Source organism: Salvia hispanica, chromosome 2 (genome assembly GCF_029641045.1).
Source record: "Salvia hispanica isolate PSC_SH4W2 chromosome 2, Shi_PSC_v1, whole genome shotgun sequence".
Lineage (NCBI taxonomy): Eukaryota > Viridiplantae > Streptophyta > Magnoliopsida > Lamiales > Lamiaceae > Salvia > Salvia hispanica.
Genome location: NC_142693.1, coordinates 13,794,850 through 13,821,965, shown reverse-complemented (window position 1 = coordinate 13,821,965; position 27,116 = coordinate 13,794,850). Strand labels below are relative to the sequence as shown.

The 27,116-nt window shown below is 35.8% G+C and overlaps 3 protein-coding genes and 1 long non-coding RNA gene across 6 annotated transcripts; 2 read left to right on the top strand and 2 right to left on the bottom strand.

Annotated features, from left to right (window-relative positions):
- Positions 1-3,146: 3,146 nt before the first annotated feature.
- On the top strand, positions 3,147-9,046 carry DAW1 (Transducin/WD40 repeat-like superfamily protein). Of its 3 annotated transcripts, none has more exons than XM_048102149.2 (20): positions 3,147-3,354; positions 4,128-4,258; positions 4,434-4,518; positions 4,646-4,699; positions 4,790-4,881; positions 4,962-5,138; positions 5,223-5,604; positions 5,676-5,996; positions 6,080-6,274; positions 6,399-6,494; positions 6,572-6,632; positions 6,702-6,829; positions 6,939-7,185; positions 7,263-7,405; positions 7,481-7,599; positions 7,687-7,810; positions 7,888-8,224; positions 8,307-8,408; positions 8,491-8,606; positions 8,712-9,046. In XM_048102149.2, the coding sequence occupies exons 1-20, from the start codon at positions 3,307-3,309 to the stop codon at positions 8,868-8,870; spliced, it is 3,117 nt and encodes a 1,038-aa protein (XP_047958106.1). In that variant the 5' UTR covers positions 3,147-3,306; the 3' UTR covers positions 8,871-9,046. The 3 variants fall into 3 exon arrangements, with proteins under 3 accessions (XP_047958106.1, XP_047958114.1, XP_047958122.1); XM_048102157.2 differs by having other exon boundaries at positions 3,171-3,354; positions 4,409-4,518; XM_048102165.2 differs by lacking the exons at positions 3,147-3,354; positions 4,128-4,258 and having other exon boundaries at positions 4,429-4,518; positions 4,633-4,699.
- Positions 9,047-9,952: 906 nt separating this feature from the next.
- LOC125194546 (uncharacterized) lies at positions 9,953-11,600 on the top strand. Its single transcript, XM_048092830.2, has 2 exons — positions 9,953-10,117; positions 10,694-11,600. Exons 1-2 carry the CDS (start codon positions 10,101-10,103, stop codon positions 11,466-11,468), a joined length of 792 nt encoding a protein of 263 aa, XP_047948787.2. The 5' UTR covers positions 9,953-10,100; the 3' UTR covers positions 11,469-11,600.
- Positions 11,601-13,854: 2,254 nt separating this feature from the next.
- Positions 13,855-14,622, bottom strand: LOC125201778 (uncharacterized). Its single transcript, XR_007172966.2, has 3 exons — positions 14,450-14,622; positions 14,177-14,279; positions 13,855-14,090 (listed from the first exon to the last, which is right to left on the bottom strand). It is a non-coding gene; the product is annotated as an uncharacterized LOC125201778 (long non-coding RNA).
- Positions 14,623-15,640: 1,018 nt separating this feature from the next.
- LOC125202706 (phosphoinositide phosphatase SAC6-like) lies at positions 15,641-18,926 on the bottom strand. Its single transcript, XM_089065487.1, has 19 exons — positions 18,766-18,926; positions 18,620-18,697; positions 18,409-18,536; positions 18,243-18,334; positions 18,115-18,172; positions 17,997-18,053; positions 17,865-17,918; positions 17,709-17,772; positions 17,521-17,627; positions 17,369-17,449; positions 17,219-17,296; positions 17,070-17,140; positions 16,861-16,959; positions 16,678-16,777; positions 16,493-16,601; positions 16,348-16,420; positions 16,115-16,280; positions 15,974-16,040; positions 15,641-15,904 (listed from the first exon to the last, which is right to left on the bottom strand). The coding sequence occupies exons 1-19, from the start codon at positions 18,914-18,916 to the stop codon at positions 15,768-15,770; spliced, it is 1,770 nt and encodes a 589-aa protein (XP_088921613.1). The 5' UTR covers positions 18,917-18,926; the 3' UTR covers positions 15,641-15,767.
- Between the last annotated feature and the right edge of the window lie 8,190 nt (positions 18,927-27,116).

The window sequence follows — 27,116 nt, the reverse complement described above, 5'->3', positions numbered from 1 at the left end:
ACCATAAAACCTTGGCTTTTATCTTAACATAAAATTGAACTTTATCATCATATGTAGTTAAAAACCAAGACCTTTTGAAGCTACACTGAAAATTAGGACAATAAAGAAATTGCAATTTAAAAAGTGAAAATGAGCAAAGAGGAGACAAGTAGAGGACCCAATTGAAAAAAAAAGCAAATAATTGAGTGAAGATTTAGGATTTGATAAAAAAAAAGAGAATAATAAAAGGCATGATATTTATATTACTTTTTATAGAAAATAGGTTGTAAAGGGGCCTAATCAGAATGATGTGAAAACGTGCATGTGGCTTGAAACCTAAAAGCAATGAGAAAAACAAAAGTACAACCCCTTAAAGCATGAGAGTTAAAGTTAGGGGCTGCCCATTTATCATTGTTGAATAAAATTGGACCACCATATGATGTGAGGGGCCATAATTGTCTCAATTTACATTTATTAAATTGGTATGATATATGTGATGTAGTATTTCTTTGGACTTTGGGTTCACATCCATTCATTTTTCTAGTACATATCATAAATTGTTCTTAATTGTATGTATCACCTTCTGTGTTATAAAAAAATTGCATAAATCTACACGTATTAACTTTATAATACTAGTGCCCATTACTATGCTACTCATATTACTACCGGCACAAAAGGGTTTCACTAGTTGCTTAAGTGATTTTGATTCAACATTGTCTGTAGCAACATGTCGACACAATTGGCTTTGTTACCAAATTACCCGACCGGCACAATGGGCTTCACTAGTTGCTTAAACGATTTCGTTTCAGAATTGCTCGTAGCCCCATTTTGACATAATTGGCTTTGTTACTACTAACATCTGACATATATATTTTTCAAAGTCAAATAGTTAATCCATTGATTCCATGCATATATTCTATTTCTAGCATAGTGAGAGAATCAAGTTGGAAATTTCCCTAAATATAGCTCAATGGATCTGCATTTGACTATTGGGCTTTAATGAATCAATAAGACTAAGAATGAATATTATTTCTTTGGGCCAACCCCAATTCTTCTGCTCATTTCCAATACTAATAAGCTTTTGAGCTTAGCCTTTGTGATTAATTTTGGTAGCTTGAGGCCTTGAGCAATGTAAATATTTTACTCTCTCCGTTTCATAGTAATGGAGGCGTTTCTCTTCGACACGGAGATTAAGAAAATTGTGTTAGGTAAATTAAGTAAATGGAAAATAAAATGGAAAATGAAAAGGTAGAGAGATGACGAGAATAAAATAAGAGAGAGTAAAGTAGGTGTGGAGAAATGTGTTGACTTGTACTAAAAAAGGAAATGACTTTGTTACTATGGAACGTACCAAAATGATAAAATGACTCTATTACTGTGGAACGGAGGGAGTATGTGTTTACCCAATCATATAAGTTTGATTTTTATTTTCGATCTTGACAAACAGTTATGCAGCTCGTAACATCAGCTAATTTGTCAATTCATATTCATAGTCAAAAACTTAAGTAACAAGTTTATGGGAATAAAATAGTGTCTCTAAAGCATTTTAAGAACTTTTTGACTGATATTATCATCTTTAATACGTATGCACTTAATAACTTTGCATTTTGTCTTTAATGACTATTCTTGATTATGATTTACATTTATGTAAAACCAATTTATCAATATTTCGGATAGTTATGTGTCCACATATAATATATAAGTAGAGTAATAGATTCCAATCATAAAGTATTTATTCGAATATGATGAATTTAAAGATACTAATTTGACAAATGAATATCAAATTAATGAGAAAATTGCCCAAACTAAATATAGACATTGTTAAAGTCTTGAAATATGTCTTTGACTCGATTTCTATCTCTCTAATACTTTCAAAATTTTGTAACATTAATGTTTAAAGTATATGTCTTTGACTGTGCTCCATACTGATTGGTTTGAATTGAATGCCTCAATATTTAAAAACCGGAATAAATAATAATTGTACATCATTCCGTTTGATTGGCTAATTATTTTTGTGAATAAGGTTTAAGATAATTGTCCTGACATATAGAAACGGTACAATTACTAGCCAGCAAATAGCAACCCCTATAAACTCGATCTGCCATGAAATAGAATAGGTAAGCCGTAACTTATTTATATTTTTATAAATTATAAATGAGTTGTTCGTAGCAATTGAAACTCACCAATACATCTCAAGTTTGGCCAACAACTATATTAACCAATAGTGTATATATGTCTGTAAAATTAATTAAATATAACTGATGTATCATTTTTATTTAATATATTGACTTAATAGGTAAACTTCTATACACCATTAGGACCTGTTATAAGAAAGTTGTGATATAAGAAGATATGTGAAACAAGATAAGAAATACGGGCTTTTTATCAAGATATGTAGAAATAAGATTTTTTTCGTAATTATTTAATAAAAAAAGATTATCTACATTTGTATAGCATTAAATAATGGTGGCTTAACTTGACAAATTGGTGGATTACATAAATGATGTTAAAGTTTTAATTATAGCAAGATTAGGTATGGCCGTTGTCTTATAGTATTGGATTTTGAGTTAAGCTTAAATATAATATCAAATAATTAAAAATATCTACGTATAATTCTTTATAGTGGTATTACCATCTTATAAACATGCCCTGAATATCTATTGAAATTGAAAGGAATTTATTATCCAATACAAAGTTGACGTGTCACTTTTTTTTGTTTTTAAAAAAGAAAGTTTCCCATCATTTCTTCTTCTATCCACCCTTTGAATTAGAGCAAAACTCAAACACTCACTTTCACAACCGCAATACGTGTAAGTGTCGTCTTGCAGTGTAATTACAATATTGCCCCAGCAATCACGCATAATTCCATGCCGTAATGTGGCGTTTTGTGTAAGTTGTCGTGTAGGTAGGGACAATTTAAGGAAATCATAGACCTCACCGTCGTTTTATCGCAATCTTCGGATCACACGTTGTCTGCTTCCACGTGTCCTCTTCGTTCAAAATCAGACCACCGGCCCATCATTTAGTTTTCTGTTTTTAACTATAAAAATTGTCAGTTTTTTTTTCTTTTTAAAGTAACCGTCTCTTTCGAATTTGCTATGTGCATTTATTATTTTAATCTAAAAACAGAGATAAAACTGTCTGTAATCGATAATGAAATAAACCGTTGCTGCCTCATTATATAATTCTACAAAACAAGACTCCTCCTCACTCTTGTTTCTCTCTCTACTCCTTCACTCCACTTTAATTCCGTTGCTCATTTCCCTTGCCTACACGCACATAGAGTGTTTCGAAATTCAAATTAATTGGGATTCAATTTCTGCGGATATGTCTGTTTTCGTGAAGAAACTCGTTGAAAAAGCTTATATGAAGAAGGTTAGATTTTCGGAACATTTTAATTTCAGTTTCAGTAGTGTTTGTATCATCTTCTTCTGTTAGCTTTTTAATTGTTTTGAAATTCAAACCTTTTCTTTGATCGTTTGAGAGTTGTGATCGATCAAGTGAGAAAAACAAAATGGAGTTCTGATTTTCTTACTAGTCAGTTACAACTTGTTTATTTGTGAGGATCTGATAGATTGTGGTAATTTAGTTATGAAATTGGTATGCAAATCGAAGTTGATTTTTTGCATTCAAGTTTGTTAACAACAATATTTGCCTTTTGGAAGTTGTGGTAACTTGTTTTTTATGCTGGGAAAGAATTCCCATTTTAAGGCAAATGTATTTCTTAAAATGGCATATCTGTATAGTATTAGTGCAGTAAAAGTTTTCACAACATATCTGGATTTTTGGGAGATAAATATCTACTTGTGACAAATGGAGCAGTGGATTTTGGTAATTCAGTTACTAAATTGATATGCAAATCGAAGTTGATTTTCTGCATTCAAGTTTGCAATCAATAGTATTTGCCTTTTGGAAGTGGTAACTTATTTTTGTCATGCTAGGAGGGAATTTCCATTTTTAAGTCAAATGTAGGAGTATTTCTTAAAATGGCATATTGTAAATGCTCGCATCAAAATGTTACTACTATTATTAGTAATATCGGTTGAATTTGAAGGTTAAATGTATTTTTAAGAGGTTGGAGATTTCTCTGTGCCCTGTGTGGGATATAGCCTCTGTTAGCATGAGGTTAACTAATAGCCCTTTTGCAGCATTCGGGGTTTTCAGACAGTTTGAAACCCGACGATGTGGATCCTCGTTTGGTTTTTCACTACGGGATTCCATCAGGTGCTGTGCTCGTGGCTCATGACTCTATTCAACAAATTCTTGCTATTTCAACTAAGTAAGCCTGTTCCCCATCATTTTCGTTAAAGAATCATTGAAGCTCCTGTTGCAAATTTATATTGATATTTGAACGTTTTATGGTACGGGTAGTCATTTTATGTGACTAAAGGGGTCACAAATTTTGTTCCCTGATATGTGTTTTGACTAGATGAAACTCTTTTGCGCCCCCTCAGAGATGGACAAATAAAATTGTTCGGTAAAGATGGCGCACAAGCTCTACTTGAATCTTCAGAAACGATACCAAGTAAATTTTTGCTGGTACGCGTCGCTGCCATCATATTGTTTTCATTTTGCGCATGTACAGAGGCATCCTATTAGTACATTTTATCCGTTCACAACCTTGAATCCTTGATAACTTACATAGAGTAATAGTTTTTGTTGACAGTTTATCGAGAACCAGGGTATTCTTTTAAACGTAAATGTCAACAACCAAATTGAGGTAGTGAAAGTTTCCGGATTTCTACTTGTTTATTGAACGAAAACATTTCTCTCAATTTATACAATAATATTGTGTGTCATTCATTCGTAGGTGTGGGATCTCGACAACAAGTGTTTGTCGTCTGTCCATCACTTTGGGAAGGATATCACCTCATTCACGGCCATGCGCAATGGGGCTTACATGTACTCGACTTAAATTATTCAAGGAACTAATTGAAATGCATACACTCCATAGTGTTTTATTGCTATGTTGATCTTGGCAGGTATATAGGAGATTCATCGGGCAATGTGTCCATCTTAAGGTTACACAAGGAGACATTCAGTATTGAACCTATGAAATACCACATACCTTTTTCGGTATCTTATGGCAAGACAAACGAGGTTGGAAGTGATATCGCAGCAAAGCACGTTCTTCCTCAACCGACAGCTGAAAGTAAAAGGTAGTACTTGTTGAGGTTGTAATGATCTATTGGATTGTTAGTTGTTACTATGGATACAGACTAAGATGTTTCAAGTTCTCTCAGGGTGCTTATTATCTATTTTGATGGTGTTATTACGTTGTGGGGAATACGAGAAAGCAAAGCCGTATCCACAAATTCTGGTGTTTCCACTATGCTTCAAGAAGCGAAGAAAGTAACAGCAGCATGTTGGGCTTGCTCTGGTGGAACTAAAGTTGTCGTTGGGTACAGCAACGGCGATATAATCCTCTGGAGTGTTCCATGCCCCACGGATTCAGATGCCGAGCAAGCTGCAAGTCAGATTACTCCACTCTACAAGCTAAATATTGGATATAAAGCAGAGAAAATTCCAATAGTCAAGTTGAAATGGGCTGACGCGGATGGAAAATCAAGCCGGCTTTATGTTCTTGGCAGCAGCTCCGATAGTAGCTCCACGAGTTTGTTACAGGTACCAAACTGTTGGCCAGTCGCGTTAATTTCAATAGTTGCTTTACAGATTTGCTCGATGGAATGTGGCAGGTTGTTTTATTGAACGAACAGACTGAAACGCGCACTGTCAAATTGGGACTCCATCCTCGTGAGCCGGTGGTGGACTTTGAAATCACCACGAGCTCAGATCAAAACAAGCATAGGCGCGATTCTCTTCTCTTGCTTGGGAGGTCGAGTCACGTCCACACCTACGATGACTCTTTAATCGAAAGGTACCTTGCGCAGAGCCAAAGTAAATCATCTCCTTCGCTTCCGAAGGAGGTGATGGTCAAGCTTCCTTATGGTGATTCAAGCATCACGGTAGCTCAATTCGTGACGAGCATCCCCTGCATGCCTTCTTCTGTGGACGAGGTAAGCACGAGAGTTCACAGAAAAAGTAGTTGGCTGGCGAACGAGGACCCGGGCGTTGAGTTTCTTTCCTTATTGTTATGTAGGACTTTAGCATGCTGGCAAAAGACAGCTTGCCACTTTTTCCTTTTGAAAGAAGCATAAAGGATGGAAGCAACTCGACTTTTACTCCATTTTCGAAGGCAAAGAACCTGCTTATTACAGGACATAGCTCTGGCGCAATCAACTTCTGGGATGCTTCTTGTCCACTTCTGCTCCCGGTAGCTTCTATCACCCAACAGGTAATTGCGCGGCTTTACTGTAACGGGCTTCAGTGAACTAGCATCGTTTCTTGGTAGTTTATAAGATTATTATTTTATCTATTCATATCCCTTTTAAATTCATCTAATCATCTTGCTTCTGCAGAGTGATAATGACTTGTCTTTAAGTGGCATTGCACTGACAGCGTTGCATTTCAACTATGAATCGCACATTCTCGTGTCAGGAGATCAAAGTGGAACTGTAAGCAAGTTCTCTTGTTACATGTTTTGTGGGGCTTCCTTGGTGCACATATTTCTCACTTGTAGTTCTTTGTGCAGGTCCGGATTTTCACGTTTAAATCAGAGACGTTCGCCCCTCCAAGCACGTTTCTGTCCTTAGGTACTTGTTCTTTAAAGTCCCTGATTTTAATGACATCAAGAATTTAATTGTTTCCCTACTTACACATAGGTAATTCGAGGAAAGGAAGCAGTAATATCATTCGTCGTGTCAAAGTTGTGAAGGTCAACGGTGCAATTCTGTCTATCACGACAACCGGGAATTTAAAACAGCTTGCTGTTGGATCTGATCAAGGATATGTAAGTTTATCTCTAGCATGTTTTTCAAATATCCTTCTCCTCCTAAAACAAAATGCAGAACAATCTATCTTAAAGTCTGAAGTTTACGTATTGTATCTCGTGCACACAGGTGTATTTGATCGATCCAGAGGGTCCCGTTGTGTTGTATGAGAAACACATTGCAAGTGAATTCTGCACCGGGAATATCTCGATGCATTTTGAAACTTGCATCTTCCACGGCTTTGAGAAAGATGTTATAATCGTGGCAACGAAAGATTCGTCTATTTTTACACTTGAGAAGGATACAGGAAATACACTAAGCTCCGATGTGGTCCGGCCTAATACACCGTCTAAAGCTCTGTTTACACGGGTTCTAGGTGAGTGTCGTCTCTGAATTCTGTCTTCGTCTTCTTAGATTTTTAAGGATTGAAAATAAAGAACTCCGATTTTCCAGATTGCTCTTACAGAGGATCTAGCGTGCCTGATGCTATAGACGTCAACAGCATTCATTCTGACAACTCAACTCCAAAGCAATCGTTTATGTTGCTATGCACTGAGAAATCAGCGTATGTGTTTTCCTTATCGCATTTGGTCCAGGTATGTGCGCATCCGGCTGTCGTGTAATCAGCATGACCATTCAGAACGGTCGATTAACAATGTTCGTATTCGCAGGGTGTCAAGAAAGTGATGTACAAAAAGAAATTCAGTTCCCCTTGTTACTCAGCATCAACTTTTGGCTCTCCGGATGTCGGGCTTATACTCCTTTTCACTAGTGGAAAGATCGAGATTAGGTAACGTTTCCGTGCTTGGTTTACCAAAAGTCATACGGAACGTTTTCAATCTGTTGAATGATTGAATTTGTTGATATGAAACATCAGATCCCTGCCAGAATTGTCTCTTGTGAAACAAAGTTCAGTAAGAGCACTCACATTTTCGACATTTAGACCTCTCTCGGTTTCTGACATTGTAGTGTCGTCGTCCCTTGATGGCGAACTCATCATTGTAAGTCTTCAGCATCACTTTTTTATTGCTTTACAGTTGCCTTAGTAAGACTGCTAACTATACTTGCTCTGAATCAGATCAACGGTGATCAGGAGTTACTTTTCGTCTCAACATTGCTCCACGAGGCTTACAGATTTGTGGACTCGGCTTCCACGGTTCTAAAGAAAGACCTTGTGAATGCTCAGGGGCTCATCTCTTCACCGCCCGTGAAAGAAAAGAAAAAGGGAATATTTTCCTCTGTGATGAAAGACAGTAAGAGTGCAAAAGCGAGGAACGGTCATGAGGTGGAAACCGAAGATTGCAGACAAAGTATCGAAGAACTATCGACCATATTTTCGACATCCAACTTCTCAATGGATGTTGAAAGTGAGGAGAAGAAAGCTATGAATGATGAAGATGAGGACTTGGATATAGGTAATTTCTTTCTTCCTTTTTTTCTTCTGTTGTTTTGAATAGTCGAAGCCTTCACATTTCGTCGTTGCTTATGGTTTGACAGATGACATTGAGATCGACGACGCGAAAGAGAAGCCAAGGGGCTATCCGGTGATAGCAGGGTTGAATAGACAAAAAATTACAAATAGCTTTCAAGCAATTAAAGGTATCCAAGTCATATCCTCCCATGCCACTTTACGTCGAAAATCATTGACATTTTCGACCTTCTTTTTTCGTTCGTCTCACAGGCAAGTTGAAAAATACGAAGGTGAAGACCGAAAAAGTGGCTGTAAATGAAGTGGAGGAGGAGAAAACTGGCGCTGCTATTGATCAGATCAAGAAGAAATATGGCTATGCTTCATCTGTAAGTAATTAAAGATTATTTACAGAAAATGGAAATAAAAAACATCCGAGTGCAATGCAAGGAGAAGAAGGCTCTTTGTGATGGGATTTTGTAACGTAAATGCAGGAACCGGGGGCTGCAAACGCAGCGAAGACGAAGCTGAGTGAGAACTTGAAGAAGTTGCAGGGAATAAGCTTGAAAACAACAGAGATGCAGGATACAGCACGCTCCTTTTCTTCTATGGCCAAAGAGGTGTTGCGGTTTGCTGAAAATGATAAGAAGTGACCATCTCTCAAATCCTTTGCATTTATTTTTTTATTTTTGAGTGCACAAAATGAAAAAAAGTATTTTATTGTTTATACTACAACAGAGTGTGTATATTCTAGTTCAACGTTGTTATTGCTACACTGTTTGCACGCTGTCATTTTTTTTTTATAAAATAACTTGTCACTTATTAGCTACTAGTAGTGCAAAACAATGTTGTGAGCTCTTTTTGATTGATGAAGTGAGTATATAATTTAGCATTGAAATCGATGTTTTTTCCAAAATTAAATAATTAAAATAAAAACAGTTGTACGCTTCAGCATGTATAGCCATGAACCTGGTAAGATGAACGTGACTACTACTTTATAAAAAAAAAAGTATACTCCACTTCCTTCATTGGCTAATCGTTATAATAATAGATGACAAAAAGATATAAAGTTTATAAAGTAGAGAAAGAATGACAGATGATGTTATTAAAGTAAAAATGGAATAAATTTCTATAGATGTATAAAAATGAAAAAAATTAATTATTGTTAATATTTTAATTTTTACACATTATGTTATTTTTTGCTTGAAATTATATTGTTAATTGCATAACCAATAGTACAATTATCGTCCACCTGCTCCTTGACCAAAACAAAAAATTGAAAAAGTAACGGCTAAATTAATCATTGTTATTACTTGCATCCTGCTTAGAACCGTCACAGAAGTCGTTGAAGTTCAAATTAGCCATTTTATAAAGATGAAATATTGACTTTTATTTTATACTGTGTTCTACAAAGGATATAATAAAAATAAAGTGTACTGAGAGATAAATTTTTTTTAAACCACGATTAGTTGCTAGAAGAATATTAATTGTATTAAATCTCTAATTATTTTTTTTATTATGATTATAAGTTGGACAAATTTTAAACTAACTAGTAACCGATGGTGTTTAAAAAATTTAATAGAATGTTTAAATTTAAAATACTAATATAATTTTTTGTGTGAAATACATAAATTTAATACTTTTTATATTAAATTGAAACAAAAGTAAAATATTTTTGTAAGAAATAGATAAAATATCAATTCATTCTTTGAAACAAAGGAGTAATATTTTAGTAGTATTAGCGTAATCTTGGCAGAACCAAATGTCTATTTCCGGCTAGGGTTTCTAATTTCCCCTGTGTCTGCGTGGGTAAAAGGCTCTCACTTTGATCTGATTTTCTACTCTATCACGACGCCGTATTGGATTCTGTCTTCGTCGCTGCCATGTACGGCCACAGGGGGTAAGTAACCTTATCAATTTTAAAATATTATGTACTGATTTACGATTTTACATTCTGTGGGTGGGTATGGGAATTTCTTTTCAGAGGTTCATTTTTCTAGGATTTTCTTTAATTGTGCAAATTTATGATTGTATGGTTACTTCTACGAAATAAGCGAGTGATTTTAACGGGTGAATTTGGGTGTTTGTTTGCACATTGAGAATTATGAGATTGGGATTTAGGTTTGATTTCAATTACTTGTTTAGGCTAAGACTATTGTTTTTATATAATACACTTTCTTATAACTTGTAGGAGAAATCGTAATGAAACATCACATTTTGAATTGATAATTTTTTTTGTTCTGATTAAAATTTTAGACTGATTATATAAGATGAAAGTTCCATTTGTATGAACTGATGGTTTGCTTGGGGAATCATTGTTATCACTAATACTCCCTATTTCTGCAATTGGGTTCATGAGTTATCATTATTGATTAAGAGCTTGAGATGCAATAGAAAATCTAGATGGGTTGGGATTGGCTTATATTAACAAGGTTGAGTGGGGGTTTTTTCCTTCCTTGGGTATGGATAATTGAAGGGCAATGTTTGGGAGCGGGGGGGTGTCGGACGGGTACGAGATCGGCTCAAAGCGACCAAGAATGATGGAATCGAGTCCCTACTTCGCAGTGAGGAGCAGCACCAGTTCAGGCGCTTACCCGTCACAAGCCTACGACAGCAGATACTCCTTTCCCGTGGTTCGTCTGAGGGGCCTCCCATTCAACTGCACCGATGTCGACATCTTCAAGTTCTTTGCCGGGCTCGACATCGTGGACGTCTTCTTGGTGAACAAGGACGGGAGATTCTCCGGAGAGGCGTTTGTTCTCTTTGCAGGACCTATGCAGGCTGATCTCGCTCTCCGGAGGGACCGGCAGAACATGGGGAGACGATACGTGGAGGTGTTCAGGTGCAAGAAGCAGGACTATTACCACGCGATAGCATCTGAGGTGAAAGAAGGATCTCGTGGTAGTGTCGGGCGCCATGGCTCCCCACCGCCTGCGCGGCGCAAGAGGTCTCCGGAAAAGGAGAGGATGGAGCATACGGAGGTCTTGAAGATGCGCGGGCTGCCTTACTCGGTGAGGAAGTCGGAGATCTCGAAATTCTTCGAAGACACCGTGAGTGTGGAGGAGGAGAAGATTCACATCCCGTGCCAGTCCGATGGGAAAGCGACCGGGGAGGCGTACGTGGAGCTTGGTTCGGTGGAGGAGGCGAGGAAAGCCATGTGTAAGGACAAGATGATGATTGGATCAAGATATGTGGAGCTGTTTCCTTCAACACCTGAAGAATTGAGGCGAGCTGTATCAAGATCACGTTAGTGAATTTTAATACAGAGTTCAAGATCAAGTTCATCTGCTTTACCTCTGTTGTTAACTTAGATCCACACATTTTAGTTGTTTTACTACATTTACATTGAACTTGAGTTTTGAGTAAATTGTGTTTTTCCTAAATCCCTTGGTGAAGATGAAAGATGCTTATAGTTAGTTATCAACACTACCATTTTACAAAAAATTATCAAGAATTTGAGTTTGAATACAAATCTTGGTATACCTGTGGTGATCACTCATGGTTTATTATGTATGTATGTTGTTAATGGTAAAATAATTAAATAAATACTATTACTAAATGACTACAGACTACTTATATATAGACTTTAAATAATATTATGACATTCATGTAATAATACAATCTCCAAATACACACGGCACACCAAATAAAGATTTTGCCGATGTAGTTGATTGTATTAATAATAATCATTTTTCTGAAAAATATCGACGGCCTTATAACACAATTACGGAAAGAAGAATGGAAATTACAATTCGTAGATATGGAAAAAGTTGAGTAGAAATTTACAATTTTACTTTAGTTCTCCGTTTAAACCTTAATGTGAGGAATGAAATATTTATTCACACTTTCACAGTACAGTACTCTAAACTGTGGAGCTGTGTAGCTTTTGAAATCACTAATTAATTGAACTTAATTGGTAATAAATAAACACTCTCTTAAAAGCTTACTATTTTCAACTTTAACCGGAATTAACTGTAGTCTCTACTTCTTCTAAATTGAAAAAGTTGCAATACAGTTTAAAATTATCTTGTACTATGAGTCTATGACCCAAACCTCTGACCTAAACCTCTGACCTATTAGGTGAAAGAGAAATATTTTACCAATCAAATCATGTGAGTGACAGTCCTTGTGGAAAAAATTTCAATTTTATTGAAAAGGAATTCTAAGTATTTATAGACACTAGTATTGTCACCCGTGCTATGCACGGGCTATATAATATTCACTGATTAAACATTTAATAAAATTAATAAACATAATAAACAATATCATTGCATTAACTTTAAAATTATAAAAAAATTAATGTTGATTAGAACACTTTAAAACACTATTATAGTACTTCTTCCGTCTCATAATAGACGTCACACCTTCCATTTTAGTTTAACCACTAAAAATGTCACATTTCATTTTTTCAAAAAAGTTCTATCGCACATTAATATAAATATACTACTCCATAACACACAAAACAATATCACTTAAAAACCCGTGTCATTTTTCGAATGTACCATTTATTATAGAACGAAGGGATAACTATATAATTACAATTACGTAGAATAATAACATTTCAACTACTAAATAATTCAAAAACAAACCACTATCAATTTGATTGTTATAAAAATGAGCAATAATTTAATTGTACAAATAAAATAATTGATTAATGTGAAAAAAGTTAAATGTATATAAAAAGAAATTTGAATATAAATACTAACAAAATAAATATAAACTATTTTATGTTAGCTCTTCCCTAAAATTTTGGTATAATTTTTATAATTATTTAATATTATAGATAAAAGATATACTTCATTCGTCTCACCTCAATTGATTAATTTTTCATTTTGAGTTGTCCCACCACAAGTGATCAATTTCCTTCGTTAGCTAAAAACAAAACTCCAACCTTTTTTTATGTATATTATCCAATATATAATGGTACTTTATTTAATGAGAACCTATCTTGTTATGTATCTGACATTATATTTCTATAATACATACTAAACAATGTATCTTGTTATGTAACTTTAATTTTGCTGAGTAAAATTAAATTTTTTTAAAAAAATATACCAAAAACCTTGCTTGATAGTTGGCATACAATTTTTTACAATATGTTATGCATAATTTTCAATAAAATTTTATGTAAAAGAAATAGTAATACTATCAAAAATGTCAAAAGCTATGAAATGCTGTTAGGGCTTAATTGATATTGATGGGACATGCTTATTGTAAATTTAAACAAATGTAATTAAAAAAAATTAGAGAAATCGCAATTGGCAACAATTCCATCTGTTTTTTCCCCAACATCCTTTCTCTTTTCTAGAAATATTCTTTGAAATTAAAATAAAGCATAATATAAATTTAATTGCGTTGTGTGGCAATATATGTATATGTCGTATTATATGTAGAAAACATAAATTACTATTGCAATAATCTATCTCAACTCTTAATAAAATGTCCACATATAATTAAAATAATGACAAACTACTATTTCATTCGAATTATAATACTATGCTTTTAACAAAACCAAATAAAAGTTATGTAACTTATATATTAATCTTAACCAATCAAATATTCATATACACAGTCACAATCAATTCCAATAGTGTAATTACTTAAATAAATTAATAAAACGAACACACAAACTGAGAGTTGCTCAACCAAATTTATGGGCTCTATTAAAAATGAGAGCGGCTCAACCAACAACTAAATCAAATGGAGTAGTAATTACAAAGCCCAATATTGTTGTCCTATAATATTTTCACCACCTAGGGTTAAAATAGAAATGTCTAAGAATCTACCACCGCCTCTCCCTGCTTTCTCCTCAAATCAACCGCAGCCTCCATCTTCGGCTTGGTTTATGTCCTTATTAACTGATCATGTCCGACCTAAAGAAGGTAAAGAATGAAGACTCCATTAAAAATAGCGAATGAAGAAAAAGAAATTAGGAAAAAAGCAGTCGGAGTGGACTCACCGCCATTTCCGCTGTACATCATCAGGTTAATTTTTCTTCTTCTTCTTCCTCCTCTTCATACTTTGCCTCCTCTTTGTTGGATTTCTTTAGTGAATCTGCAAGTCTGGCCATATTTAATTATATAATTAGAATTAAAAGATTTTTCCAGATATTCAAATTTGATGACAAATCATGCTACGACTTTGCACAAACTGCCCAATTCACTCCCTCCACCAACATTGAATTTTGGCAAAAATGAGAAATAGGAATATATGTAAAAAGTGTTAATATTACCTATTTTCTTCTTCTTTACATTTTTCTTCTAGCTCCCATACATCTCAGCTCTCTCAGTTTATTCTTTGATGTGAGAATGTGTATTTATAGAGGGTTGAAATACGTCTCCGCTCTCTCAGTTTATTCTATTAACCAACATTTTATTTCAATTTCACTTGGATTCATAGGCAGCCCTTTGCAAAGATCTGCATCAAGACTGATTTGAAAACCTTTCACATCGATCAAGATGGAGGTGCACATGGATCAATACGCTTTTCACACCTTCCAAGATTTCAGCAAAAGTATTTAATGGTGTATTTGTGGCTGTTTTGTAACCATCAGTTTACACGTAATGTAAAAAAATATCTATATTTTTCCCGCCAAAGTATGCCACGTGTTGTTCTAAAAAACTGTGGCTTTATATATGTATCGCCTAACAAATTAAAGCATTTACCGTCTTAAGACCTATATGTAGCTTGGAATTATGCATGGCTAGGCTAAGGTAGACCTATAGAAGATGAATTATTAATTAGCAGAAAGTGGCATCAAATTCTATCTCTATAAATACTTAATAACATTGCAATTAAACATAACTCAATATTCTGAAAATCATGAAGGTGGGCAGCAAAATCATCCATGTTGTGATTGTTTGTGTGACGATGATGAGCATTGCGACGTGTCATGCTACGAGCCGTCATCTGTCATCAGGGCGGCACCTTCAAGGTATTGATCTCATCGGAATTATTACCGGAATTCTTGGGGGTATCCTGGGAGGAGGAAGAACACCATCCTCATCCTCACCACCTTCTAAATGAATCTATCACAGATTCTTTACTCTCTATGTATATTGTATACATACAGGGAGGACTTGGATAAAATAAAACTTAATTCTATGAAATAATAATGTTGTGTCGTGTGATAATAATAGTCATCAGTCGGATAAGCAATCTGGTTGGATCAATGTAATTTTCTCTGATTTATAAGTATGCATGTGTGTTTATCATATTAATATAACTGTATTTGTTCTTGGTCGTAATTTATTCGTTTTACTCGTATATTTCTACGTATATTGTATATATATATGTTCGATTGATCTGGTTCGATCTAAAGATCAGACATTCTTACAAAGCTAGAAGGCTTAAAGATGTACTCCGCAAGAGATTCAAAGAATCAATTACAGAAGAAGAGACTTATTTCATGCATGGCAATCTCTATTTACTGAGACTCTCCATTCTGTAATGTGAATACATAACAAATACAATTGACACTTAATTAATGGCCTTTATATTAGATAGTGCATTTTATTACATCAAAATTAAGAGGGAAAATCATAAGTGAGTCAGAGCCTTGGTTGGTTGAGACGAGGACGATTGCAGAAGATGGGAGCGTTGGCCTTAACAAACATGGCCACAAGGTAACTCATGCTTCCCCACATGATGGAAATAAATATGTTCCAAGGATCATGCTCATCTACAACTGCATCAAACAGCTTTATTACAATCACAAAACCAAACAAGTATACTAGTATCATTTTCACATGCTAACCTCGAATAAGTGAAAGCATCGCGTAGAAAATCCCACTGAGTATCGCCGAAAAAGCCAATGGAAATGACTGCACAAAGAAGCTAACACATGAGATGAAAAAGAGTAAAAATGGTTGATTTATGGTGTTAGTAAGAGACTTACAGCAACGGCCTCAACGCTACGATTCCTCAACACCAGCCAACTAAAATGTCCGTGCAACAGATCAATTGCATCCTGCTTAGAACCGTCACAGAAGTTGTTGAGGTAGTAACGAACCAGAGCAGTCCAACCCTCTTTCACAGTACCACAAATCGTTCTCTTGCCAAATCTGATTATATTATTACATGGTTATGTTTCTAACAGTACTAGTTCAAGTACATGCCAAATTATTTCACCTCACAAAATCTCCTTTCAAAGCACGAGTGCCTGCATACTGAATGCTGATGTCGTCGCCGTGGTTAGCCCACACTACACAAATAATCTCAGATATAAGCATCAGAAACAAATATACAGCACACAGATATCATATTAAACACTCACTATTTTTGAAGCATTCGTCCAACTTTGGATGCATTCTTATAGTTTCATCAATATGAAAAACGCCAACCCTTCGAATTTGGGATTCCAACGTTTTACGACCAATCATGCTCTGCACATACAACAATCGGTTAATGGTTTCACTCAATATTAAAAACATTCTAAATTTGAAGTATATTTTTATCCACCTGGGTGACATTAGTACGGTCCAAACAATCCACGCAATTAGTCCTAACAACTCCAATTTGTTTCTCAACCTTCTCCCTCTTATCATTCAATAAAAAATAGCTGAACAAAATCCAATTCAAGTGATAGACTCATTTATAAAACTTGAAAGCATAATTATATTTATGGAGTATAAGAAACGTTACCTGTTCTTATGGAGAAATATCTCGATTTGATAATATAGAATGGAAAGCCAATCAATGTATAATTCTCCGCAGATTTTATGAAAATCGAAATGCCTGTACCTGTGAAAAGTATTGTAATATTGTACAAGTAAATTAATATTCATCATAGACGCATAGAACTTAATAATTAGGCAAGGATGAGATTTTTAGAACAAATGCATCTTTCACACCTGACATTATCACTAGCAATATGTTGCATTGCGAAACCAAACAGTTCACATAGACGTCCCTCATCTCCATGCTATAAAATAAAATTGCATTGAAATTTTATTTAAATATGTAACTAAAAAACAATTTTTCAAAAGTCATAGAGACTTACCTTGTTGACAAGATTAACAGCTAAAACATTTCCATATTTCTTATTCAGATCATTAAAGTGTTTTTCTACCACATGAGGCTGCAGCAATGTTATGTTTTAATCAGCAGTAGTAAACTATGTGTTGGAATTCAGAATATAAATAAACCTCACTTCGAAATTCCAGATGAAGAACTTAGGTTTATAAGTCAAATCAACAATCTGATCCCAGATCAAAGGAATCGACCCTCGAACCTATAACAAGAACTCAACAAGTTAAGGATTTCTTCATTTCAAATGGATGATTGCATTCTCCAAAGAATTACCTGGATAAACGATGCAATGTTGCCATTCAGTTGCATGATTTGTTCTGTTTCTACGAAGTTCGCAACAAAACCATCAGAATCAGCTCCTCTTGTCCACATCCGAGTGCCTTCAGAAACATCCAAAATGAGAACTCATAGTATAGATCATATATTAGTTCAGTCCATTTTGCGATTCATTCCATATATACCAGTTCGTCTGTTGCATCTACGTCCAATTAACGAGACTTTGAGAATGTTCTCTCCGAGTGCATACTGAAAGCTCTTGAAACCTGATGACTAGTTAAGGCTTGTTGACTTCATATGCTATACACAAGTAGTAAGACACTATCCATCATCAAGATTACCGCGTAAAAAAAAAGGATATTGCCTTGCATAACAGGAAGCAAGTATGGATCAAGCTGCACAACCACCACTACTGATCAGGCACTACACTTTCCCCAATTGTTGTGGAAGGAGTGCTGAAAATATAAACTAACCTTGTTATCTACTAGAAATCCCGAAATGTAGCTATTCCATAGAAATCGAGGATCGGCCTGTGCAACAACCATTAACAGAGTACTACTTTAAAGAGCTAAAATTAAGGAAATTACTTACTTGTCTCCAAAGAGGAAGCAATTTGGATTCCTCACTCAAATCATGCAGTCTTTGAAGGCTGAAAATGAGAGATTAATGATTATTAACAAAATTTGGCTACATTTGAAGAAATTAACAGGTTTATTTACCTCAATGTTAAATTGACTTCGTAGGAGAAATAAAGACCAGGAGTGTTCTCTGCAATGTGTAGCAACTGCGAGAATTCACTCTCCATCCTTTTCTGCCCAAAATAGGCCAAACTCTGTTTTATTTCAGATTTCAAAAACAAAAATTATTGGAGAATTATTACTATACGTGTTCTTCTGAGGCATGCTTGAGGGAGATATCGCAAGGGAAAATCTTCATTGACGAGATTCTGAAGATGGGTTTATCTACATAAGTTCCCGCGCTTTCGCGTCCAGTTATCACCAGCAAATAACTGCCTAAACAATTTGGGGGAAAAAATCAACAATTGATTGACCTAATTGAAATTGATCGAGATTAGATGTAGTAAAAATTGGGTTGCCTGCCAAGAGCTTCAGTGTCCCAACCACTCCGTAGATTGTCCAGATATTTGGGGAACTGATAATCTGCGGTAGCTCGTCTGCGCAGAGAGGGAATTAAGAATTCAGGTAATGAGAGGGAGAAAAATGAATTGGGAATTAGGTATACCGGTGAGAGAGAAGGAGGCGTTGTAGCGGCTGACGGCGAGAAAAGGGGCGGAGGAGCCATCGGTGGGCTCGACGAGATATTGATCTGGAAATTCCCACAGTCGCATTCTGTTATACACCTTCTGCACCACGGGATCGCCCTTCTCCATCATTTTTGCAATTTTCAGAAACCAATCCAAAAACCGATCGACTTGTTCAGTGCGCTCTCTCAACAGTAATAACAGAAATATGACACAATTTTCGCGCCAAATTTGGTATGTACCGCCACGTCTTCAGATGACGTGGCGATTTTGTAATGAATTAATCTGCAATTTTAGCCTCATTTGAGAATCAACGTGTTTACTCTAATAAAAAAGAGAAGAATCACAAGACTCAATACTCCATTATACTACTACCTTCCTCAAGACATAGTTGGTTTAATGTCTTTATCTAATCATGAAACTCACAATCACAAATGAAAGTTCCCCTAAAGCCATTATCAAAATGTATGTAAAATGTTTTGTAGTTTAGATAAGATATCATTATAGTTTTAAAAGCTATAAGATTCAGTATAAAATCCATAAGTAAAATCTTATACTGTATTTGTCAACTTGCTAATAAACCAAAATTTATGACGGCTTTCCTTTATAAATTCTCAAATTTTATGTTGACTTCCTTAATTATTTGCTGATAATGTAATAAAACACAGAAATTTAATATCCGAGAATTAGATTACTGATTCACATCTCATTATAATACTACTATAACCGAACACAAATAGAGAATTATGGTTTATATTCCGAAACACAATTTCTTAGGTCGACCTTAGAAATTCTAACAAAATTATTTTATTTTTTGCTAAATAGGCTTCATGCAGTAGCAGAAGTGAATAAATTGGACGTAAAAAATGTTGTATATATTGATAATAGAAGTAGTAATCAAGAAAGAAGAAGTGGGAATTGCATTACACTGACAAAATTTTCAATTTAGAAAATAGAAATGAAATTATAAGTAAAATTTGTTTGACATTACAATGTTCAGTTGGAGTCCGGTGGTGGCGGATTGATCAAGTCCGGCACGCGGTAGTTAGCCTCCTCTTCCTCGGCCTCCACGGCTGCTTGTGGTTGTGCATCATCCGTCAGCGAATTCCTCCTCCGCCCTAAACGCCGGGGGAGGATGGGCGCCGGTCCGGATGCTTCCGCATGTGCCCGAATACGGCCCTCGCGGAAGCAAACGCCTTATTACATACGGTGCAGTGGAACATTCTGCCACCCTCTCCGCCGCTGCCCTCTTCCTCCCAAGCGGGTTTCCGCCCACTCTCGCAGCTCCTCCACCTCCGTGGCCTCCGGGGAAGGCGGGCCCCCCGCTTCCACTTGGCGGCCAATGCTGGGGTGGTGGTGGTGGCGGCGCAGCAGACTGCGGCGGGGTTAATAAAGCTAGTTCTGTGGTTGGCCGCCGTGGGGAAGGGATGCGGCCGCCTCGGCCTCGTGGGGGAGAAAGAGGCGTCGTTGTTGACTGATGAGTCTCGTTCTAAGCCTTGGTTGCTGGTCAGTATAACGTGCTTTATTGGATAATATCTGCAAAATAGTTGCTAAAGTGTGCAGGTTGAGGTACTAAATCAGGAGGAAAGGATCAGAAGGAATTGGCGTGAAAAAGCAGTAAAAAAGTGTGCAACTGGCCAGTATGAGCAGAAAAGGCGCAAACTGGCCAGGATGGATGCTACGGAACTGGACACGAGAAGGAAGATCTTGCTTGGAACAATCAACTACTAAAGAGGGGCAAAATTGTCATTTCGCATGAAGAGGCAGCCCTAGAAATTAGGGCAAGCCACCCTATAAATAGGAGTTGAACATAAGGAGGGAAAAAATTTATCATCACTTTTGACTTATCACTTTGAAATCACTTTTGAGAGAATAGCTCCATTAGCTCTAAGTTCCACTCTCTAAATCCAGCAGCCTGTCATGAAGATTCTGGCCACCAGCCGGCGGGGAGTCATCATGCTTGAATCATTCCAGCCGCCGTAGTCCAGTTTCAGTTTCAGAAGAAGCCATCAGCCATTTACCTGCTTTCTTTTAATGCTTTCTTAATTTAAGAACTTGTTTTACTTGCATTTGTCTCGAATTTCAGTAGTTAATATGTTTGAAGCATCTTATGGTTTGAATGTTTGAATGAAGTTAAGTATTTATGGTTTTATTTGAGTTTCAACTTTGTTATTGCTTTAAATCTCTCTAGTTAGCTAGATCTAATAGTTTTATGTTGATTTCTGTTGTTTAAGTGCTTGAATCTGCCTAGCTTTGTTAGATCTAGTTTTTCCTTAATGTTTACAAGTTTTAATATGGTTAAGTTTCTCAAAAATGCATGGAATTCGTTTCTGCTTGTTTCTGTCACCATGTCTTGTTGACCAGTATGCGTAAATCTCAGTTTTTCTTGCATTCGTTCTTGATTTCAAGTTAAATATTGCATTTACGAATTTTTGAGCTTGATCATTCATCAATGGAGTTTGTTAGATCTGGTTAGTTTAGCTTGGTGAAGAAGAAAATGTCACAATCAAAGATATGTTGCTTTAGTTACTTTTTTCTTTTGAACTTGCATTTTTTTCAGCTTTTCTGCAAACCCAGCAGTCAATCTGTCAGCATGTCCTTTGATTCCCTTTACCTTTTGTCTAGCCACTTTTAGTAAGTTTCGTCTAGTAGATTCTCATATGCATAACTAGGTGTCCAACTTTCACATTCACGTACACATCCAATAGCATTAAGCATTTAGTTACCTACTGGTCAGTATAGGTAGAGTCTCATTTTAATTTTACGCCTAGGTAGAACTCAACCCCAACAACGTGGTAGCTAACCAACCCTTCCAAAATGTCTTTGCAATTGCACTTCGCCTACATCCATCTCTGTGGGATCGACCCTTACTCCACTATACTAGCCAGTAGAAGTGGGTTGAGGTATTTTTATTGACAAGAGGTTTTAGGCACAGACCCAAGGACACAGCTAGGTCTAGGTACCCTCCTGGCCAGTTGACACGCACACACACAGAGTCGCCGCTTTAAAATAAAACTTCTTCCTCGTCATTGGCCATGATCGGAGATGGGAGAGTGGAATGCGAAAGGTGTCGATGGTGGAGACATGTGAAGAGGTGGTGGAGATTGTGCCAAGGGTGGCGTTGGTTGGGATTAGTTGTTGTGAAGAGGCGCCTAAGATTTTAGTGAGAATCGCAACTTTTTGTGGGAATGGCTCTATTCATGTGAATATGTGGAATTCAAATTTATTATTTTTAATTAATATTGATGTAATTTTGATTATCACATAACCTTTAATTTGCCACATTAGTTTCGATTTTAAATTTAGGGGAAAATTCAAAAAAAATCAAAAGTTCATGTATTTGAAATAATGTAAGAGGCAGTTTCCGACTTGTATTGTAAATATACGAATTGATTTTAAGTTTCTTGGCTTACATTTTAAGATTAAATATCTAACATTTCTTTGGAGTGTTTGGATGATGGAAAGTTGGAAACCCTATAGCTTTGCCTGACCTAATTTTTATTTATGACGTGATCAGTTCATTTTCTCGGACACTAATACGCAAAAAAATATCATGCCCTAGTATTTGAACATACAACTTAAAAATTTTCACCAATAGTGATACAATTATAAAGTCCTTCTTGGTATGACAGAATGGAACGAGGATGTAATAAATGATAGTGTACCAATTTTTTTTGGAATGACACTGAGTAGGAATCATTATTCAATTTCATTCTTCTGCATTCCATCATTGTTAGTAAGGGCCTAAGAGATTTTGCATTGGAGTTGCTAGGGGCTAAGGTTGAGGGCATTTAAAACTAGTCAAAAATGCGATGATGAAGGGGAATTTTGGATATGAATTTATGGCAACGGTAGGGTTTGACTTGCGTTCAAATCCAGATCATCAACTTTCAAGCCCGGTTTTCTGGTGATGGCAATGGTGAAAGCTTATGGATTTACTCCATGAGAATATGCTTCAATTTGCCTCTGGTGTCGTACCGTTTCATAGAGTTTGTGGTGAATTAAGGTTGTAATTATACGCATATTTGTCCCAAAAAGATCTAAAACCAAGTTTTTAGGCAGATATACTGGATTTAGGTTGCAGAGCAATACTATTACGATTATTTATACGTAAAATGTTTAAGATGGAACACAAAATGTTTCTTAGATTGCTTAATATGATGAATCAAACTGACCTTTTTTAATAATTAAATCAATTACATCAATTTTACCATTGATCAGAAGTAAATTATTTTTCAGTACTTTGTAAGGAAACTGAGCAGAATTATTTACATGTCAAAAATTCTAAAATACTGTAATACTATTAATTCATAGATGCAAAATAAAATTAGTGAATGCAGTGGCGAAATTGATCAACATTGGACGTAAAAAAAATGTTGTATTGATAAAACTCGATGTAACACACGCAATACAATCTCAGTAGATAAAATGTTCTTCTTCCAGCAAGACTCAACAACAAGGACCAAGACTATCTGTTTGCAAACCAAACAACATCTCGATCAAACAACAACAACAAACAACAACAAAACACAACAATAATATCAGTACCAATCAAACCACAATTCATCAAACAAACTCAAAAAAAAAAAAAAAAAAACATAACAAGGTAGAAGAACTCAAACACCATCTTCAGTTGGAATCCTCCGGCGGCGGCTGGTTCAAGTCCGGAACCCTAAAGTTCCCCTCCTCCTCTCCCGCATCCTCCGCCGCTGCTTCCTCATCGCCGGCCATATGGAGGTCGGCAAACTCTTCTTCCGCCCTAAAAGTCGGAGGCGGGTGAACTCCTTTCCATCCCCGGTCGGGGTGGGACCGCATATGCCCAAACAGGGCTTTCGTAGAGCTAAAGCCCTTGTTACAGACACTACAGTAATGGTATCCGTCACCAGCTGCGCCTGCCCCCGCTCCATCTGGGTTCCTTGCACCACCGCCGGCCCCGCCATCACGGTTCCTCTTCCTGGCCGCCGCGCCACCTCCGATTCGGATTCCACCGCCGCCACTGCCACTCCCACCACCGCCGCCGCCTACGGGGATTGCATGAGCGCCGAAGCTTCTGCTTCCGCCGAGGCCATGGCTCGGACCGTGGCTCGAGCCCGGGAAAGGCCACTGCTGAGGCGGCGGCGGGGGCGGGGCCCGGTAGGCGCCGAAGGCGGTTCGGCCGGGGGCGCCCATGGTGGGAGGAGTGCGGGGCGGGGTCTGACTAAAGAGGGGCAGTTCGACGGGATTCTGCGGAGGAGAGCCGCGGCCGCGTGGGTTGGCGGCGCCGCGGCGGCGGCGGGGGCTCCCCTCGACGGGGGGAGGGATGGGGTTGGAGGAAGAGCTCTCGCTAGCGGGAGTATCATTATTGTTGGTCATGCTTATTGGTTGATTTAGTGTTTTTTAATTGGAATGCGGTGGGAAGGTGTGATCGGAGATAAAGTGAAGGGGGAAAATGGGGGAGGATTTATAGGCAGCGGAGAGGTGGCGTTGCTTCACTTTGAAGAGGCGCGAAAATTGATTTCAGAGCACCGCACCTTTTCGGATGCGTTGCATGGAGGCAGTTATTTTTTTTTTAACTGCTGTAATTTTTTTTGCGAATAAACTGTTTTTGGAAAATTATTTGTATTATTTTGATATGAGAGAGAAAATCCAAATCGTTTAAAAGAGAAATAGGAAATTAAATAATGTGGAAACGATTTTTTTACGTAAAGTTTAGTGGAATAACAAAATAAATAAAATAGTAAAGTCATTCGTGATAATAAGAGAAATAAAATGATATTCGACCTTCAAATAATAATTTTTTTTTATTTTTTTATTAATCCCATAACTTTTAAAACTAGTACTTATACAAACTCATAGTTTAAAAAATAATTGTTATATGATCAAAATTGAAACTAATTTAATCAAAATATGATAATAAAACAATAATTTATATTTTGAGATTTTTTTTTATATTTTGACTGTTAACTAAAAATACATATGTATATCCAAAATGGCATGATTTTATTATCATATAGTAATATTACATCATGTAACAGTTGCGAAAATTTGAAAAATTGCAATGTTATAATCTAGTTGAATAAACATTTCTGATTGAAACTGGCTTTTTTCAAAATTAATCAGCACATTTCTTATTTACAGGTTGGTGCTTTGTTATGTTAGTATATTCTATTTTGGGATTGCATGCATGACTATCGACGACTTCTTCTATTTTGACGTTTAAGTGAGAGGTTTCAATATCCCCTGCAATTCGAGTGAAGACCGAGGGCTAATAGTGAGTTTGTTGTGGAGTTTAGAGAAGAATCGAAAGAAAGTGGCTTCATGAGGGTTGGACTGGTAACCCGTTAAAATTAGGTTATCATTTCTCACTTTTATATGTTGCATTAATGTGTAATCTTGTCGTTAATGTGTTGTTATCGCGATCGTGTCATGTTATTATGAATCAGATGTATCGCTAACAGTTAATATAGTTTGTGGATCGTGTTCAGTTAATGTAGCAGGTCGGGTTATATTTGAGCTTAAAATTTTCTTAGCAAGTACTCATGTTCAAGTTTGACCTTAATAAATTACTATTCTGGTGGACCTGTTAATAACTCAATCTGCACGATTTGTCAGCCCTAAGCATAAGTGTACGATTGGCCAGCTATGCGAGTCTTTGTTAATTTCACGACTGTGATTTAGAAAATTAGATCGATAGACCGTTAGTGTCGCCCACAATCATAAGTCACAACACCAACATATTTGAACCTAATTAGTAATTTGAGAGGCCGATTAATTGCAAGAGAAATATTGCTCCGTATTTCTAGATTGACCACATAATTTCATTACCATACTTGTCCTTGTATCAATTTACTTTTAGAATGTTACTCACAAAAGGTATAAAAATAATGTAACGTCTTGCTTTGAACTGTTTAATGGGCCACAGTCAAAATTAATTGAGGATTGTGTATTGTGAATTCTGAGTTAATTTTAAATGTGTTTTTATGAAATGTTTATCAATATTAATAGCATAATAAATTAATAATAGTCTAATATTGAGAATATATATTAGAAAAGGTACAGTATCTAAAGATTCTTCACATAATTAAATGTACTGCATTTATTCCAACATGTACCCGTTGGTACTTTTGTATTCGTATATACTGGTGGTAATGATTTTTACTGAACCAAGTGTATTAAATTGAATACTACTACTATTTTAATCACTAAATTATATTCCACATATAAATATAGAGCACTTGATAAAAGAAGGATATTTATTCTTGACTGGTTTATCTTTATATAAAAAGAAATGACACTTTTCTTTTATTAATTTTTTTGTTTAGACTGTATAAAACATTTTCTTCCCATTTTATTTTGATAAAATCTCATGATTAATGTAATTAATTCAAATGGTATCCTTTAATTTATATTTTGAATTTAAATTTTATGAACTAGATCTCATGAAAAATCAATATGGGATCAAATTGTGTTAATTGACTTAAGTGGAGATAAAAGTAAAATAGGAAATAGAATAAAGTAGAGAGATGAAGAGAAAATAAAGTAGGAGAAAAGATTTATTGTGTTTTTTACTAAAAAAGAAATAATTCAAATATAGTGAGAAAGCTAAAATAGAAATACTATGAATCAACTACAATAAAGAAATTATATATTTTGGGTGTTGAATAGAATGTGTATAAAACAATAAATTTGGGTTGCAATGTAGTGAACGGAGTGGGATCCTCTGGTGGTAATACTGTGTCGTTTAGAGCACGTTTAATTCTTTTCAGAACAGTTTTCTTAATAACAATTTTATATACGTTTAAAACAACCATACTATAATAAGTTGCAATAATTGATTAGCTGCCAAAGTAAAATTATGAAATGAATGGTATACTATTATTAAACGCAAAATATAAAACTTAATCCTAACAAAAATAATTGACTTAGAAAACAATATTTTCGCTTGAATTAGTCAAAATTAGAAATAATTTGTAAATAAAGTTTAATAATAATTTCCAACATTATTTTTATATAGCTAATCATGAATTTAAAAATTAAATGTACGACAATTTTTATAAACCCCTACACATATATAGGGGTGGGAAAACGGTTCTCGATTCTCGGTTCTTGGTTAACCGAGAACTGAACTATATTTTTTCGGTTATCGGTTAATCGAGAACGGAAAAAAATAAGGTTAAAGTTTGGTCTCAGTTAGTGGCTTTAGGATTTGGACGGTTCTCAGTTCTAATCGAGAACCGAAAGGTTAGAACGGAAGAACCGATTAGTAGATTTAATTTTGAATTTTTATAGATTCACTTTAATTTTATAAACCCTACACCTTTAAGTTTAAAAAAACAATGTTGTGATAGAAACC

What these genes read in the sequence shown, in the direction of transcription:
- DAW1 (XM_048102149.2), top strand. Translation starts at nt 3,307, where the DNA reads ATGTCTGTTTTCGTGAAGAAACTCGTTGAAAAAGCTTATATGAAGAAG. An exon ending in ATTCTTGCTATTTCAACTAA is followed by an intron (nt 4,259 to 4,433) that starts GTAAGCCTGTTC and finishes GCGCCCCCTCAG; the next exon opens with AGATGGACAAATAAAATTGT. An exon ending in TTGATGGCGAACTCATCATT is followed by an intron (nt 7,811 to 7,887) that starts GTAAGTCTTCAG and finishes GCTCTGAATCAG; the next exon opens with ATCAACGGTGATCAGGAGTT.
- LOC125202706 (XM_089065487.1), bottom strand. Translation starts at nt 18,916, where the DNA reads ATGATGGAGAAGGGCGATCCCGTGGTGCAGAAGGTGTATAACAGAATG. An exon ending in CTGTTAATCTTGTCAACAAG is followed by an intron (nt 17,141 to 17,218) that starts GTAAGTCTCTAT and finishes TTTATTTTATAG; the next exon opens with CATGGAGATGAGGGACGTCT. An exon ending in GGACGAATGCTTCAAAAATA is followed by an intron (nt 16,421 to 16,492) that starts GTGAGTGTTTAA and finishes TTATTTGTGTAG; the next exon opens with TGTGGGCTAACCACGGCGAC.